At 47.1% G+C, this 17,887-nt stretch overlaps 1 protein-coding gene across 11 annotated transcripts in view; it reads right to left on the bottom strand.

Annotated features, from left to right (window-relative positions):
• LOC140408856 (LIM and calponin homology domains-containing protein 1-like) overlaps positions 1-17,887 on the bottom strand; it is a 566,047-nt gene that overhangs the window by 59,281 nt on the left and 488,879 nt on the right. For 10 of the 11 annotated variants that reach the window (XM_072496648.1, XM_072496651.1, XM_072496653.1 and 7 more), the window contains one exon: positions 9,059-9,297. In XM_072496648.1, the coding sequence (XP_072352749.1) occupies positions 9,059-9,297 (239 nt within the window). The remainder of the gene's footprint in view (positions 1-9,058; positions 9,298-17,887) is intronic. The other variant, XM_072496649.1, reaches the window with a different exon arrangement.

Below are 17,887 nucleotides of genomic sequence, written 5' to 3'. Positions count from 1 at the left end.
TTAGATCAAAAGGACTGAATTTGGTTGACTCATTAGGTGCATCCCTAATTGCAAACAGTACGAATGAAATTCCTTTATCCCAATCCTCTGGATAATCGTGACAATAAGCCCTCAACATTATCTTTACTGTCTGATGCCACCTTTCTAACGCTCCCTGCGATTCTGGATGGCACGCAGTTGATTTAAATTTTTATATTCCTAAGCCATCCATAACTTCTTTGACTAACTTTGAGGTAAAATTCGATCCTTCATCCGATTGAATTTCTGTGGGTAGTCCATATCTAGTAAAGAATTTAAGTAACTCCTCCACAATCCTTTTAGCTGTCAGGTGAACTCAGTGATACACTTTGGGGTTCCCTAAACCCAGGCCGATAACAAATTGGGGGCTCGTCCGGGATAAAAGTCTATCTATTGGATTGGCTTAGTGATATTAAAGACAGTGAGAGGTGAGCATATTGTGGTTGCTTTTCAGGTGTGGTATTCCAGTTTAAGTGGGGAGTGTGTTGTGGACAATGGCTCTTTCAGAGGCTCTGAGGCTTTTGGGGGTGGAGACGGTCACACGCAGTACCTTACGGACAGAGACTAAACGCAGACTGTTAGATTTGGCAAAAACATTGCAGTTAACATTACCTGACAAAATGCGAAAAGATTAGGTCATTATGGCAGTGGCTAAGCATTTAAAGTTACCTGAGATACAGTTTGACTCATTGAAAATGGCAAAAATTCAGTTACAAATTAAACAAATGGAACATGGGAAAGAATTAAAGCAGTTTCAATACAAAAGAGTGAGATAGGAAAAAGAAAGAGAAAGAGAGAGAGAGGAAAAAGAAAGAAAGAGAGAGAGAGGAAAAAGAGAGAGAAGGAAGGAAAACAAAAAGAATAGCCCTCACAGAACAAAAAAAAGAGAAAGGGAGATACAGATCAAGGAAAAAGATAAAGAAAGAGAGTTTGAACTTCAGAAAATGGCCATGAAACATGACAGACTTAACCCGTTAAAATTGGCACAGGTTTGCATTGAGAAAGTGGGACAATCAGCTTTTATTTCCAAACTGGATTTACTTAAAGGTTACTGGCAGGTGCCTTTATCCGAATGGGCGAAGGAGATTTCAGCTTTTGTGACTCCAGATGGTATATACCAATTCAAAGTTATGCCATTTGGCATGAAAAACGCACCAACCACATTTCAACGGTTAACTGACAAAGTTGTTTCAGGATTACCCAATTGTGCGATATACATCGACGATCTGGTAATTTTCTGCCAGACATGGACAGAACATTTGAAACATCTGATGGAGTTATTTGATCGACTTCGGGAGGTGAGTTTGGTGATAAACCTAGCCAAAAGTGAATTTGTAAAAGCCCAAGTCACTTTCCTTGAGGAGTTTCCGATACCCTCAAGACGAAGGGAAATAATGCGATTTCTCGGCATGAGTGGATTTGATCGAACATTTGTGCAAAAGTTTTGTAGCGTGATTGCTCCATTGATTGACTTGCTGAAGAAACGTCGAAAATTTCAGTGGACAGCGGACTTTCAACAGGCATTTGACGGCCTGAAAGCTGTGATAACCAATGCTCCTGTGTTGGAGAATTACAAGGACTCTGCGATCAGATTGAACTAAAGTATCTGACTTTAAAGAGAAATGCTGAGGCGTAGAGAGATGGACGGATCGTGCAGAGACCTTCTTGTTCAAAGAGACTGTCAATCAGGAAGGATTTCAGTTGGAGGAAGAAGAACAAAAATGGACTATACTATTGTACCTGTTGGCAAGTGTTGTTTTTTTTTAAACAAAAAAGTATATTTACTGTGTGCATTTCTTTAAGGATAGTGAAAAGGTGAAAAATGAAACCATCTTGAAGTTGATGGTTTATTTGGTTTTCTTGGGGGGAGGTGTCATGTGAGAGTACCTTTAATAAATGGGTGTTTATAAATGGGTGTGTATATAAATATCTGCAGTGAGAGTACCTTTAAGAAATGGGTGTTTACTACTGCAGTGATGTCAGAGAGTGGGTGGAGCTGGGCTGTCTGTAAGCTTTTTACTTTTGTTTTAGGCTGTTTGCTGCAGGGTGTGTTTTAGTTTCGTTTGGAGTGTGGGAGCTGAAGACAGACAGAGCAGCTGTACTGTTGCTCTCTCTGCCATGAAAAGACTCTCGCTTCATCATTTGGTGAATTCAGAATTACAAGTGTTTTCAGTAGTGACTTTAACCTGATGTGCTTCTGTTAAAAGGTGTTTCTTTTTTAAGTCTTCTGGATGTTAAAAAGACAGCGGAAGCATTATTTAGTGTTGTATTCTTTGGGGGTTGTATTTGAATTGATGGTTGCTAAGATGTTCACTGTTGGTTGCAAAAAGATTAACTTGAATTCATAGAATAAACATTGTTTTGCTTTAAAAAATACTTTTCCATTTCTGCTGTACCACACCTGTAGAATGGGCCGTGTGCTCCCCATACCATAATCTATTAAACGTTGTGGGTCAGGTGAACTCCATGATACACTTTGGGGTTCTCTAAACCCTGGCCCATAACAATTGCCCACGTTAAATTGCCCCTTAGTTGGAAAAAATTAATTGGAAACTACATTTATATTTTTTAAAAACTGGTAGTTCCAGTCTGTCTAGGAACTGTTTCGTTCTCGCATCCCTGTTGGGGGGCTTGGAGGTGTACAGTCCCCAGTAGAATGTCTCAAATGCCCGATTGATCTCCTTTGGCTCTGTTACCAGTCTGCCTCTGATATCCTTAACCTGCGCTATTTCGCTCGTGGCTGCCTACCTTCTCAGCTGGAGAGCCAATAGGCGGCCAGCCTTGTCTCCGTGTTCGCAGAAGGTCCCCCATGTCTGGCGGAGTTGGTACACTGCTTTCCTGGTTGATAGCAGGTTAAAGTCCATTTGCAGCTTTTCCCTCTCCCCCAGCAGCCCTACGGTTGGGGCCTCAGAGTATTTTCTATTGACTTCCAGAATGGAGTCCACCAGTTGTTGCCTGGCCACCCTCGCTTCATTATCTCTGCTTGCCTTGTAGGCTATGATTTCTCCTCTAATCACGGCCTTCAGTGCCTCCCAAAACGTGGAAGGTGAGACCTCCCCGTTTTGGTTGTTACTCACGTAGTCACCTACGGGCTGCAATATTTTGCTTGGGCCTCTTTTGTTTGTACTGTACATTGGGAGGAAAATGTAGCTGGTCTGATTAGTAAGTTTGCAGATGACACAAAGGTTGGTGGAGTAGCAGATAGTGTTGAGGATTGTCAGAGGATACAGCAGGACATAGATAGGTTGAAGACTTGGGCAGAGAAATGGCAAATGGAGTTTAATTTGGACAAATGTGAGGTAATGCATTTTGATAGGTCTAACATAGAGGGGAAATATACAGTAAATGGCAAAATTCTTTGGAATATAGAAAGTCAGAGAGATCTGGGCATGCAGGTCCACAGATCTTTGAAGGTGGCAACACAAGTGGACAAGATAGTCAAGAAATGTTTGCCTTCATTGCATGGGGCATCGAGTATAAAAACTGACAAGTCATGCTACAGTTGTATAGAACCTTGGTAAGGCCGCACTTGGAATATTGCGCACAATTCTGGTCACCACACTACCAGAAGGATGGGGAGGCTTTGGAGAGGGTGAAGAGGAGATTTACCAGGATGCTGCCTGGTCTGGAGGCTGCTAGCTATGTGGAGAGGCTAAATAGACTTGGACTGTTTTCATTAGAAAGACGGAGGTTGAGGGGTGACCTGATAGACGTCTACAAGATTATGAGGGGCATGGATAGAGTGGATGGGCAGGCACTCTTTCCCAGAGTTGAGGGCTCAGCCACTAGGGGACATAGGTTTAAGGTCCATGGGGCAAAGTTTAGAGGAGATGTGCAAGGCAGGTTTTTACGCAGAGGGTAGTGAGTGCCTGGAACGCGTTGTCAGGGGAGGTTGTGGAAGCAGATACATTAATGGCGTTCAACAGACATCTTGACAAACACATGGATAGGATGGGTATAGAGGGATATGGCACAATGAAGTGCTGAGGGTTTTGGCAAAGGGTTGGTATCATGACCGGTACAGGCTTGGAGGGCTGAAGGGCCTGTTCCTGTGCTGTATTGTTCTTTGTTCTTTGTAATATATATCTCGGGGACCTAGGGTACCTTATCATCTCCTTGCGGAGAAAGTATTTGATTTAAAGATGCCGGAGTTCCTGTCCTGTCGGTAGCTCCAGTTCTTCCGTTAATTCTTCCGTAATATTATTATTATTAATTCATCTAGGGTCGCGAGTCTGCCTCCTATATAAAAGTCCCTGACTGCTAGCGCCCCCTGTCTTGTCTCTATTTTTTAAAGGTGGTGTCCAGCATGGCTGGTGGGAATTTATGGTTACTGCAGATGGGGGCCCTGGAGGACATCCTGGTTGAACTGAAATGCTGCCTCATTTGATTCCATGTCCTCAATGTGGCTACCATCACTGGGCAGGATGTATATTTTGCCGGGAGGGGAGGGGAGCACTGCCGTGGCGAGGGCCCGGAGGGTCGTTCCCTTGCAGGAGGGCTCCTTCAGCCTCACCCATTCTGTGCTTGGTTCTTGTATCCATCCCCTCACCCTCTCGGCAGTGGCCACCCAGTGGTAGCATTGCAGGTTCAGAAGGGCCAGGCCACTCATGTTTTTCCTCCTTTGCAGACTTGGGAATCCTTGGGTTCTTCTCCACCCGCGCACACACACACACACAAACGCCATGATCAATTTGTCTATCCCTTGCAAAGAGCCTTGGGGATGAGATCTGTATGGATCTGAACAGGAAGAGTAACCTCGGCAGCACGTTCACCTTGATTGTTTGCACCCTCCATGCCAGGGAAAGCGGGAGTGCATCCCATCATTATAGTTCCTTTTTGACTTCTCCACCAGCCTAGTCAGATTCCATCTGTGGATCCGTGTTCATGGTCTATCTGCCTCGCTCTTGCCCAGGTTGAGTTTGTAGCCCAAGAAGGCCCCAAACTCTTCCAGGAGCTTCATGATTACTTTCAGACCATTCTGTGTATCCGCGATGTAGAGGACCAGGTCATCCGCATAGAGTGAAACTCTGTGCTCTCTGCCTCCTGGCAGCAAACTATGGCGACGTTGGACACTTTCCGTACCCCCTCCCTCTCCATCAGCTGCCACGGCGCTGGTTTCACGAGCTTTAAAAGCACAGGTGAACCGCGGCAACGGGAACTCGGCCCATTGGAGGCGGAGAATCGCGGAGGCCCCGGAGAATACCGGGTAAGGCTCGCTAATGATATGCAAACGGTGTTTACTGTACGTGCATTCCGGACCACATTGTCGCTGCTGTCGAGGTGACAGAGAATTGCGATTTGACTTCAAATCGGCGGCTGCCGCGATTCTGGCTTCGGAACCAATTCTCCGCTCAAACGCCTTTCGCGATTTCGGCGTCAGCTAACGCAGAATCCCGCTCCACATCTTTGGTTCATTTTGCGAAGTTATTCCTAATTGAAAAACTCTTCTCCCCCAGCCAGCAGCACAACTGGCAGCCCACGGATGCGTCTTTGGAAACACGTCTGACCTCCTCTTTCACCTTCAGCAGCCACGGCACCAGGTTCCAGTTTTTAAATATCATAATTGAACTGCTCTGGCATCACCTCTGCCTGTCGGAGGTGGAGCAACGCTGGAGGCCAGAGACTACCAGGTCGGGCCCGTTAATCATATGCTAACAGCCTTTACAATACGATTTTCATGCACACACCTGCGCGGAGCGCAGGAGCATGCCGTTCTGTTGGGCATCTGGCGCTAACCACTACCCTCTTACTGACCACCCCCCCGCACTGACCACCTGACCTCCCCCATTGTCCACCCCCACAGTGCCCACCCCCACCTCCTGACCAAGCTAATCCTCAACCTCCCGACCCACCCTACCCCTACACCCCAATTCTACCCACATACCTTATTCACATACCTTCTACCTGGCTTCTTTAAGTGCTGGAGCTTTAAACCTGCCTGATTAGGCAGCTAGTGCAGTAAAAAGGGGCACATCTTCCCTACCCTTGACTCTGCTGCCTTCAGTGCATTGCTTTGTGAACTTGCTGCACTGCACCTTTCTCTCATTGGTGGGAAAGGTGTGGCTGCATTTCAGGACAAGAAACTAGGAAAGGAGTGGCAATCAGACTGTGGTTGCCACTCCTCAGAACTTATGGCCCATAATTTTCTGGCAATAACAGCGACTTGGCTCAATGAAGGGCAGGACTGGGTATTAACAATCCCATGCCTGAATTATTCAGATGACACGGTCTCTTTTCCTTCCATCTGAACAGTCAGTGGTAAATACTTCCCCACAGCCATTTCATGCTCAAATGAGCCCCATCACTTTGGTGGAAGTCCCACCTTAGAGAACTGCTGGTTAATTTGATTGGCCATCAGCTCTCCAACTCATGTAGTGACAAGTTATAGAATCATAGAATTTAATGCAGAAGGAGGCTATTCGGCCCATCGAGTCTGCATCGGCTCTTGGAAAGAGCACTGGCCCTTGGAAAGAGCACCCTACTCAAGCTCACGTCTCCACCCCTTCCCCATAACCCAGTAACCTGACCTAACCTTTTGGACACTAAAGTGCAATTTAGCATGGCCAATCTACCTAACCTGCACATCTTTGGCTGTGGGAGGAAACTGGAGCACCCGGAGGAAACTCCACACAGTCTCCCGAGGCTGGAATTGAACCCAGGATCCTGGAGCTGTGAGGCAGCAGTGCTAACCACTGTGCCGCCTTGCCATTCTTCCTCTTTAGTTGACTGTCGAGGAAGTGAACTAACATGCCTGAGCCTAAGCCCTGGGACCGGAGGACAAGGTAAGTTTAAGGGTCCCTGGGTGGGGAGGGTAGGAAAGGCCTGGGGGCGGAGGGACTAGGGTGTGGTGGGGGGGGGGGGGGTGGTTTGTGGTGCATAGGCGGCAATCAGGCTGTCAGGGAAAAGGCTGAGGTGGGAGGGGGATCCAGTGGCTACCGGACCTTCCGGGGGTTGGAGAGTGGAGGGGTGCTGCAATCAGAAGGCAATTTCTGATGGAGGTTCTCCTCCAACGATCTAGGCCCGTTCTTTTATGGGCTTCCCCCATGCCAGATAGATTCACCTGCCATCATATAAATTGAGGTTGGGCGGGAAACAATTGGGGCGAGGGCGGGTTTCCTGTCCAAGGCCCTGCCTGCCCCAGCATAAATTTGCAGTTTTGTGCGGACAGGTGGGAATCTATAGAGAATCCAGTTCCTTCATTTCATGACTCCCCCGCTCCCCCACCTAAAAGCCTGCTGGCGGAGGAACATGAAATTCTGGCCCTGGAAATGAGGTATAAAGGAAAGGGGTTAATGGAAGAGAAGGAAGATGGATGGCCATATTGATTAAGGGAAGCATTGCTGTACTGGAGAGAGAGAATATCCCAGAGGGGTCAAGGACAGAATCAATTTGCCTAGAGCTAAGGGACAAAAAGCTGCTATCACATTGCTCGGTGTAGTCTACAGCATGCCAACAAAACGCTAAGATGCAATGAAATTATATTGATGTGTGAGAATTATAGAGTGGTTTTAATGGGGGAATTTAATTATCTGAATATAGACTGGGATAGTAACAATCCAAAGGGCAGAGAGGGGGCAAAAATTCCTATAGCGTGTTCAGGAAAACCTTCAACAGGAGTATGCTTCCGTCCAATGATAAAGGAGGCATTGCTGGACCTGGCATATGGAATTAATTGAGCTGAATAGAGCAAGCGGCAGTAGCATTTAAGGGACAGAGATCATTGTATCGTCTTAGGTTGGCTATGGAACAGATATCGGCATAAAAATAATTCATTGGGGGAAAGCTAACTTCAATGGGGTAAGAATGGAATTGACCCAGATAAATTGGATAAAATGGAATCAAAGATTAGCAGGCAAAACTGCAATGAACAATGTTGAGAGCCTTTGAACACCAATCAGTGTGTGTGGCACTATCGTGCTGAAAAATCTTAACCCTCCTTTTCAGACTTCCAAATCGTAATTTTTTTTTTATAAAGGGCTTGTCAAGGGAAGGAATGTTGGAATTGGGACAAGGATTACTTTGGACATCCAATATCAGCATAAGATATTCATCAGATATAAAGGTGCAGAGTAAAGTTTTTCGTACTTTGTCCCAGCAATGACCCTCAATTGCAATCTCAGAACAGCACATTCTACTTTACCAGAATGACATGTCACGTTTTCTATAGTAGCCATCCCGTGGCCTCTCTGAGTGACAGTCCCTATCAGTGCTGAATTAGGGGCAATCTTACCTAGTGGCCCTCCATGAATTAGCTGAGGATAGTCCAAGCACATTTTATAAAGGAGGGCCTGCAGTCAAGGAAGATTTTTACTCATTATTTAATAATTTCTTGTGTTTAATTCAAGCTTGATTATTTGATCTAATATCTGTGAAAGGCAACATTTCTTGTCTTCAATCTTCAACATTGAACAATTCTTTAAAAAGTTAATTTTGCTAGACTTCACTCATAACAGGCAGTGTTGCCCAATGTGAATGTAGATTGGAGAATCAGGTGCAGAAGCCAGCATTTTGCAGGTTACTTAACGTTTCAATCAGTAAATTCTCAGAGGCTTTGCATCTGCTGTGAGTCGTGCTGAATGGCGGCACAGATTGTATAATTGTGCACAGAGAACAACAGTCTCAAATTGAAGTGCACCTGATTATCAAGTCATTAAATATAAAAACTATGAAAAGTAATTTAAATAGTCAGAAAATTAGGTTTGTCGCACTTTGGAATCACTGTCCTCTAATCCCTGCTGCCTTCAAGTGAGACCATATTGAAAAGAGACTCAAAAACTGTTTTGCCTTTGGTATCACTAGATTACTTGGCTTTGAGCTGATGTGACAGGTTCAAGATGATTGGTATGTCAAAGGGCGGGTGAATTAAAAATATATAATTGGACCTCGTAGTGGCAAGTAAGTAATGATTTGTTATAAACAATAATCCAGCATTTAATGTGCCTGTTTTATAACTATTGTAGCAATAATGTGATGAGTGGTACTGCAATTACTGTACAAAATGAGAGGTAAGAGGGTTTGTGAAACTCATTGTTTTACTCACACGTACCTTTGCTCTTCAGATCCCAATTGTTTGGTCTCCTGCCAGTGCCATTTCTCCAATTTGTTCTGCTCAGTTTCATCCCTGTTTTCCTGCTGTCCATCCTCATCTTTTTTGAAGCCTAGTGTCTCCTTTTGCTCCCATGTCAACTTCTGCTGTCCTCCCTTCTGCCACTGCCGCTCCTCTTCGTCTTGCATTCGTCCCTTGCCTTCTGCCTGCCAACTCTCGGTTTCCACCAGATTCTAGCAGTTGATTGCATGATTTGAGTTTAGAGATCAAAACAGTATACATCATTTGTCTAATACAAGCACAAAATATCATGGGTGCTGAAAATCTGAAATAAAGATAGAAAAGCCAGTTCTGGCAATCATCCGTGGAGAAAGAAATAGAGTTCAGGTTTTAAGTCCATGACCTTTTATCAGAACTGGAAAAAGTTAGAGATGTAATGGATTTAAAGCAATAGAGACGGAGGAAAAGGACAAATGGCCTGATCTGTGTCAGGGCGGAAGACAGGTGAGATTAAATGACAAATTATATGATGCATCAAGGAAAAGCTGTGGTGGTGGTGGGGAGTATGGGGGGGGGTTGTTAAAGAGGCAGGTAAAGATGTGTCTAGAGGAGGTGTACGTGGAAAATCAGTATCAACAGCTGCCATCCAAAAACAAACAAACCAAAATAAAAGGGAGCAGAGGTTATCACCTGAAATTGTTGAGCAAAGTGTTAAGTCTGGAAGGCTGTAAAGAGACTAATCGAGAAATGAAATTCTCTTCCTTGAGCTTCTGTTGAGTTTCATAGGAACAGTGTGGGAGGTCGCGGACAGAAACAGCAGAGTGAGAGTCGAAGAGAGAATTAACATGACAGGCGTCTGGAAGCTTGGGATCTGAAAGGCTCAAGACGACTGGTATGTCAAAGAATCGATGAACTGAATAGAGGTACTGTGCAAAGTGGTAACCCTGTTTATCTTTGGTATCTCCAAAGTAAAGCAGACCACGAACAGTGAATGCATTATGCCAAATGGAGTGAAACACAAATAAATCACTGTTTCATCTGAAAGGCATGTTTGGGGCTTAGTACATTGAGAAGGAAAGAGGCAAAAGGGCAGGTACAGCATCTCCTGCACTGGTATGAGAAGGTGTGGTGGGAAGGGAAGGTTGTGTTGGTCGGTGACAGTGCAGTAGGTCAAGATACCATGGAACGAACAGTCCGTTGCTGAATGAGAAAGGAACGTGAAGATGTATTCAGTGGCAGCATTACATTGGAGGTGGTGTAAACACCATCAAAGAATGATGTGTTGAATGTGAAAGCTCCAATGTGATGGCACCATGCTTGCTTTAAAACTGCTACATTTTGAGCTACTCCCACCTCTGATTAAAGGCCATCAACCTGAAACATCAAGTGCCTCTCTCTCCACAAATACTGCCATACCTACTGAGTATTTCCAGCATTTTCTGTTTTTATTACAACATTTATCTCTTGACAACTAAAGTCTCAGCAGAATGACAGACCAAGCCAATTATCTGTGTTGCATGCCAATTGTCAGCATTTCCTTCGTATTGTTCATTTGCCAGCAATATAAGATTTAAATTTCCAAAAAAGAACAACAAAGTTACTGGAAATCTGAATCAGAAAAGAGCAAAGGTAATAAACAGAGAGCAAACCAGTCAGCACCTATGGAGAGAACAAATAAGTCAGATTTTCAGAGTTAACCTTAATCAAAACTGTCTTAAGGCCCTGTCAAAATGTTACTGAGTAAGACTTTAAAGTACTCAGAGCCCACCTCACACTCCACTGGAATGCAACCCACAAGAAAATATAAACTATCTACATACATACAGAAGCATGGCTACAAGAAAAATACTTGTGGCCATGTTTTTCTCTCTTGCTGTTTGACATCCTTGTTCAGTTTTGAAACTTATGCTGCGTATGAAAAATCTGGTACGGAGTGTAACTTCTAGAAAGTTAAATCAGAAATCCTGCACCTACATTAAAATGCAAATAGAATGGAGACATTGGGAGTGAATTTTCACAGACGTCCCCTGCTACGTTGCTGTATGTTTGCTGGGAAACCCACTCACAAATGTAAATTGGACTTTTCCTAAAGTTAGGATAGTGTAGCCAGAGAAATCCTGAGAGAATTCCCCTCCACTGAGACAAGATTAAGTTTCACCACTGCCATTAATATAGAATGTATCCGCGATAGTTTCCTAGAACATTATGTAATGGAACCTACGAAGAACAAGCAATCCTAGATCTGGTCCTGTGTAATGAGACAGGATTGATTAATGATCTCATAGTTAGGGATCCTCTCGGAAGGAGAGATCACAATATGGTGGAATTGAAAATACAGATGGAGGGTGAGAAGGTAAAATCAAACACTCGTGTTTTGTGCTTAAACAAAGGAAATTACAATGGGATGAGAGAAGAGCTGGCTAAGGTAAACTGGGAGCAAAGACTTCATGGTGAAACAGTTGAACATAGAACCTAGAACATACAGTGCAGAAGGAGGCCATTCGGCCCATCGAGTCTGCACCGACCCACTTAAGACCTCACTTCCACCCTATCCCCGTAACCCAATAACCCCTCCTAACCTTATGGGTCACTAAGGGCAATTTATCATGGCCATTCCACCTAACCTGCACGTCTTTGGACCGTGGGAGGAAACCGGAGCACCCGGAGGAAACCCACGCAGACATGGGGAGAATGTGCAGACTCCGCACAGACAGTGACCCAGCAGGGAATCGAACCTGGGACCCTGGCGCTGTGAAGCCACAGTGCTATCCACTTGTGCTACCGTGCTGCCCAAATGATGAGGAACATCGGTTGAGGAACAGTGATTCCAAGCGATTTTTCACAGTGCTCAGCAAAAGTTTATACCAACATTAAGGAAGGATGGTAGAAAGAGGGAAAATCGACTGTGGATATCTAAGGAAATAAGGGAGAGTATCAAATTGAAGGAAAAAGCATACAGAGTGGCAAAAATTAGTGGGCGACGAGAGGATTGGGAAATCTTCAGGGGGCAACAGAAAGCTACTAAAAAAGCTATAAAGAAGCGTAAGATAGATTATGAGAGTATACTTGCTCAGAATATGAAAACAGATAGTAAACGTTTCCACAAATATATAGAACAAAAAAGAGTGGCTAAGGTAAATATTGGTCCTTTAGAGGATAAGAAGGGAGATATAATAATGGGAGATAAGGAAATGGCTGAGGAACTGAACAGGTTTTTTGGGTCGATCTTCACAGTGGAAGACACAAAAAACATGCCAGTGACTGATGGAAATGAGGCTATGACAGGTGAGGACCTTGAGATGATTATTATCAGTAAGGAGGTAGTGATGGGCAAGCTAATGGAGCTAAAGGTAGACAAGTCTCCTGGCCCTGATGGAATGCATCCCAGGGTACTAAAAGAGATGGCTAAGGAAATTGCAAATACACTCGTGATAATTTACCAAAATCCACTAGACTCTGGGGTGGTCTCGGCGGATTGGAAATGAGCAAACTTGACACCACTGTTTAAAAAAGGAGGTAGGCAGAAAGTGGGTAATTATAGGCCAGTTAGCTTAACTTAGGTAGTAGGGAAGATGCTGGAATCTATCATCAAGGAAGAAATTGCGAGGCATCTGGATGGAAATTGTCCCATTGTACAGACGCAGCATGGGTTCATAAAGGGCAAGTCATGCCTAACTAATTTAGTGGAATTTTTTGAGGGCATTACCAGTGCAGTAGATAACAGGTGCCAATGGATGTGGTATAACTGGATTTCCAGAAAGCTTTTGACAAGGTGCCACACAAAAGGTTGCTGCATGAGATAATGATGCATGGCATTAAGAGTAAAGTAGTAGCATGGATAGAGGATTGGTTAATTAATAGAAAGCAAAGCGTGGGGTTTAAAGGGTGTTTATCTGGTTGGCAATCAGTAGCTGGTGGTGTCCCTCAGGGATCAGTGTTGGGCCCCCAATTGTTCACAATTTACGTAGATGATTTGGAGTTGGGGACCAAGGACAATGTGTCCAAGTTTGCAGACAACACTAAGATGAGTGGTAGAGCAAAAAGTGCAGAGGATACTGGAAGTCTGCAGAGGTATTTGGATAGTTTAAGCGAATGAGCTAGGATCTGACAGGTGGAATGCAATGTTGACAAATGTGAGGTTATCCATTTTGGTAGGAATAACAACAAAAGGGATTATTATTTAAATGCTAAAATATTAAGACATGCTGCTGTGCAGAGGGACCTGGGTGTCTTAGTGCATGAGTCGCAAAAAGTTGGTTTACAGGTGCAACCGATGATTAAGAAGGCGAATGGAGTTTTCTCCTTCATTGCGAGAGGGATGGAGTTTACGACTAGGGAGGCTATTCTGCAACTGTATAAGGTGTTAGTGAGGCCACACCTGGAGTATTGTGTTCAGTTTTGGTTCAGTCTCCTTACCTGAGAAAGGACATACTGTGCTAGAGGGTATGCAGAGGAGATTCACTAGGTTAATCCCAGATTTGAGGGGGTTGGATAACGAGGAGAGGTTAATTAGACTGAGACTGTACTCGTTGGAATTTAGAAGGATGTGGGGGGATCTTATAGAAACATACAAAATTATGAAGGGAATAGATAGGATAGATGCGGGCAGGTTGTTTCCAACGGTGGCTGAAAGCAGAACTAGGGGGCATAGCCTCAAAATAAGGGGAAGTAGATTTAGGACTGAGCTTAGGAGGAACTTCTTCACCCAAAGGGTTGTGAATCTCTGGAATTCCTTGTCCAGTGTAGCAGTTGAGGCTCCTTCATTAAATGTTTTCAAGATAAAGATAGATAGTTTTTTGAAGAATAAAGGGATTAAGGGTTATAGTGTTCGGGCGGGAAAGTGGAGCTGAGTCCACAAAAGATCAGCCATGATGTCATTGAATGGTGGAGCAGGCTCGAAGGTTCAGATGGCCTACTCCTGCTCCTAGTTCTTATGTTCTTTTGTGCTTTAAATATAATGGTCAAACATAGCGATTGAAACATTTATAAAATATACAAGCAGTGCCGTAATACATACAATATATCACTAGTGGGGTTTACCACATTCACCCTCTGTTAAAAAAGTCCGGCGTGGGTGACGAAAACATTACAAATTAAGTCTGTCAGGGGCTTTGACCCTCCGCCGCAATCCCCTCAGTCCTGATGGTGATATGGGCGCCGACGTGGTCATCTGCGACTCCGGGAGCGCGTTGTCCTCTTCTTTGTCACCCCTGAGTGGATCCAGTGGGAGGACGTATCCCGCTGGGGTGGGGGCTGCGGTGAGGTTCGCTGGAGGGAGGGTGAGTGGCGCAGGGGTGAATGAGGCAACCGGGGTGGGGGAGGAGCGGTGTCATGTCAGGGGTGGGGACCCAGCGGGTGCCAGGTCCCAGAGGGAGACTGTGTCTTGGTGCCCACGTAGGCGTACTGCGGGTTTGCATGTAGGAGGTGGACCTTCTCGACCAAGGGATCCGATTTCTGGCTCCGCACATGCTTCCGGAGGAGGACGGACCCAGGAACTGTCAGCCATGTTGGGAGCGAGACCCTGGAGGTGGACTTCCTGGGGAAGGCAAACACACGCTCGTGAGGGGTCTCATTAGTGGCGGTGCAGAGGAGCGACCGGATGGAGTGGAGCACATCGGGGAGGACCTCCTGCCAGCGGGAGACCAGGAGATTTATAGACTGCAGGGCCAGCAGGACAACCTTCCAGACCATCCCGTTCTCCCTCTCCACCTGCCCGTTTCCCCGGGGGTTGTAGCTTGTCGTCCTGCTCGAGGCGATGCCCTTGCAGAGCAGGAACTGACGCAGCTCATCGCTCATGAAAGAGGATCCCCGATCGCTTTGGATGTAGGTGGGGAAACCGAAGAGAGTGAAGATGCTGTGCAGGGCTTTGATTACCGTGGCAGAAGTCATGTCGGGGCACGGGATGGCGAAAGGGAACCGGGAGTACTCGTCAATTACGCTGATGAAGTACACGTTGCGGCCGGTGGAGAGGAGGGGCCCTTTGAAGTCCACGCTGAGGCGTTCGAAGGGGTGGGAGGCCTTCACCAGGTGCGCTCTATCTGGCCGGTAGAAGTGCGGCTTGCACTCTGCGCAGACTTGGCAGTCTCTGGTGACGGTCCTGACCTCCTCAATGGAGTAGGGCAGGTTGCGGGTCTTGACAGAATGGAAGAACCGGGTGGCAGAGGTCATAGTGGAGAGCCTGGAGTTGGTCCACTTGTGCGCTGGCACATGTACCGTGGGATAGGGCATCAGGGGCTCGTTGAGCTTCCCTGGGAGATACAAAATCTCATAATTATAGGTGGAGAGCTCGATCCTCCACCTCAAGATCTTGTCATTTTTGATCTTGCCCCTCTGTGTATTATTAAACATGAAGGTCAGTTGGTCAGTGAGGAGAGTGAATCTCCTGCCGACCAGGTAATGCCTCCAATGTCGCACAGCTTCCACAATGGCTTGGGCCTCCTTTTTGACAGAGGAGTGCCGAATTTTGGAGGCATGGAGGGTACGGGAAAAGAAGGCCAAAGGTCTGCCCGCCTGGTTGAGGGTGGCAGCCAGAGCCACGTCCGATGCATCGCTCTTCACCTGAAAGGGGAGGGACTCGTCGACCGCGTGCATCGTGGCCTTGGCGATGTCCGCCTTGATGTCGTTGAAGGCCTGGCGGGCCTCAGCTGTCAGGGGAAAAACTGTGGACTTGATGAGTGGGCGGGCCTTGTCCACATAATTAGGGACCCACTGGGCGTAATACGAGAAAAACCCCAGGCATAATTTCAGGGCCTTGGGGCAGTGGGGGAGAGGGAGTTCCAGGAGGGGGCGCATGCGGTTGGGGCCGGGCCCTAGGACTCCATCTTCCACTACGTAGCCAAGGATGGTTAAGCGGTTGGTGCGGTACACGCATTTCTCCTTCTTGTAGGTGAGGTTAAGGAGTTTGGCGGTATGGAAGAATATTTGGAGGTTTGCGTCGTGGTTCTGCTGATCGTGGCTGCAGATGATAATGTTATCTAGGTACGGGAAAATGGCCCGCAGCCCGTACTGGTTAACCATTCAGTCCATCTCTCGGTGGAAGACCGAGACCCCGTTGGTGACGCCGAAGGGAAATCTGAGGAAGTGATAGGGGTGACCATCTGCTTCGAAGGCAGTGTATTGGCGGTCCTCCGGGCGGATGGGGAGCTGGTGATAGGCGGACTTCAAGTCAACTGTGGAGAAGACTCGATACTGCGCAATCTGATTGACCATGTCAGATATGCGTGGGAGGGGGTACGTGTCGAGCTGCGTGCACCGATTGATGGTCTGGCTGTAGTCAATGACCATCCTGTGCTTCTCCCTAGTCTTCACTACCACTACTTGAGCTCTCCAGGGCTGTTGCTGGCCTCAATGATCCCCTCCCGCAGAAGCCGTTGGACCTCCGACCTGAAGAAGGTCCTGTCCTGGGCACTGTACCGTCTGCTCCTAGTGGCGACGGGTTTACAGTCCGGGGTGAGGTTTGCAAACAGTGAAGGTGGATCGATCTTAAGGGTCGTGAGACGGTGAGGGGGGGCAGGGGTCTGCCGAATTTCAAAGTAAGGATTTGGAGATGGCATTGAAAATCCAGGCCGAGCAACAAGGCAGCGCAGAGGTGGGGAAGGGCATAGAGCCTGAAGTTGCTGAACACTACGCCCTGGACGGTAAGGGTCGCGATACAGTACCCCCGGATTTCAACGGAATGAGATCCGGAGGCCAGGGAGATTTTCTGGGTGACGGGGTGTACCGGGAGGGAGCAGCGCCTTACCGTAGTGGGGTGGATGAAACTCTCTGTGCTCCCGGAGTCGAAGAGGCAGGTTGTCTCGTGCCTGTTGATCTTCACCGTCGTCGTAGCGGTCGCGAGGTTGTGGGGCCGACACTGATCCAGGGTGATGGAGGCGAGCTGCGGAAGATGCTGGGTGGTCCCGGGCTGGTCAGTGGTGGCAGAGGTAGCAGTAGGCGGCGAACGGCCAGACGAGCAGGGGTCCTGAGGCGCGGTCCAAAATGGCACCGAAGATGGCGGCGCCCACGGGGTGCACGTGGCTTACGGTGAGAAAGATCGTGGCACCCATGGGCCGCACGTGGATTGCGGAGGAGAAGATGATGGCGCCCCTGGGTCGCACGTGGGGGTTGTAGAAATGCCAGGCCTGGAAACAGCGGCGACCGACCGGACCTGGCAAACAGAACGAAGTGTCCTTTCTTCCCACACCCGTTGCAAGTCGCGCTCCGCGCCGAGCAGCACTGCCTTGGGTGTTTGCTTTGTCCACAAAAATAACACTTGGGGCCCCCCAGAGTTGCCTGGCTGCCGCGCGGCGCAGGCTTGCGGTGAGCTGGATTCGGCAGCTGGTGGGGCCCACGATGCCCACGAGGGTGCCGTGCGGTCGGGGGTGTAGGACTCCAGGTTACGGGATGCCACATCTAGTGAATTAGCAAGCTACCTAGTCTCCGCAAGATCGAGCGTACCCCCTTCCAATAGTCGCTGGCGGACGTACGTAGATTTCATGCCCGTGGCATAAGCGTCTCTAATTAGTAGTTCGGTGTGTTGGACTGCCGAAACAGCCTGGCAGTCACAGTTCCGACCGAGAATCTGTAGGGCCGCAAGAAATCGTCCAGAGTCTCCACCGGGAGTTGCCGTTTTGTGGCCAGGAGGTGCCTGGTGTACACTTGATTCACCGGTTTAACATAATGTCCCTTTAAGAGCGTCATCGCTTCTGAGTAGGTGGGCGCATCCCGGATGAGGGGGAAAATTTCAGGGCTCACCCGTGAGTAGAGGACTTGGAGCTTCTGTGGGTCCGAGAGTTTTTTTTTTTATTATAGAATTTACAGTGCAGAAGGAGGCCATTCGGCCCA

Source organism: Scyliorhinus torazame, chromosome 3, assembly GCF_047496885.1.
Source record: "Scyliorhinus torazame isolate Kashiwa2021f chromosome 3, sScyTor2.1, whole genome shotgun sequence".
NCBI classification, from domain to species: domain Eukaryota; kingdom Metazoa; phylum Chordata; class Chondrichthyes; order Carcharhiniformes; family Scyliorhinidae; genus Scyliorhinus; species Scyliorhinus torazame.
The sequence above is the reverse complement of the archived record's forward strand: the minus strand, read 5'-3'. Positions and strand labels throughout refer to the sequence as shown.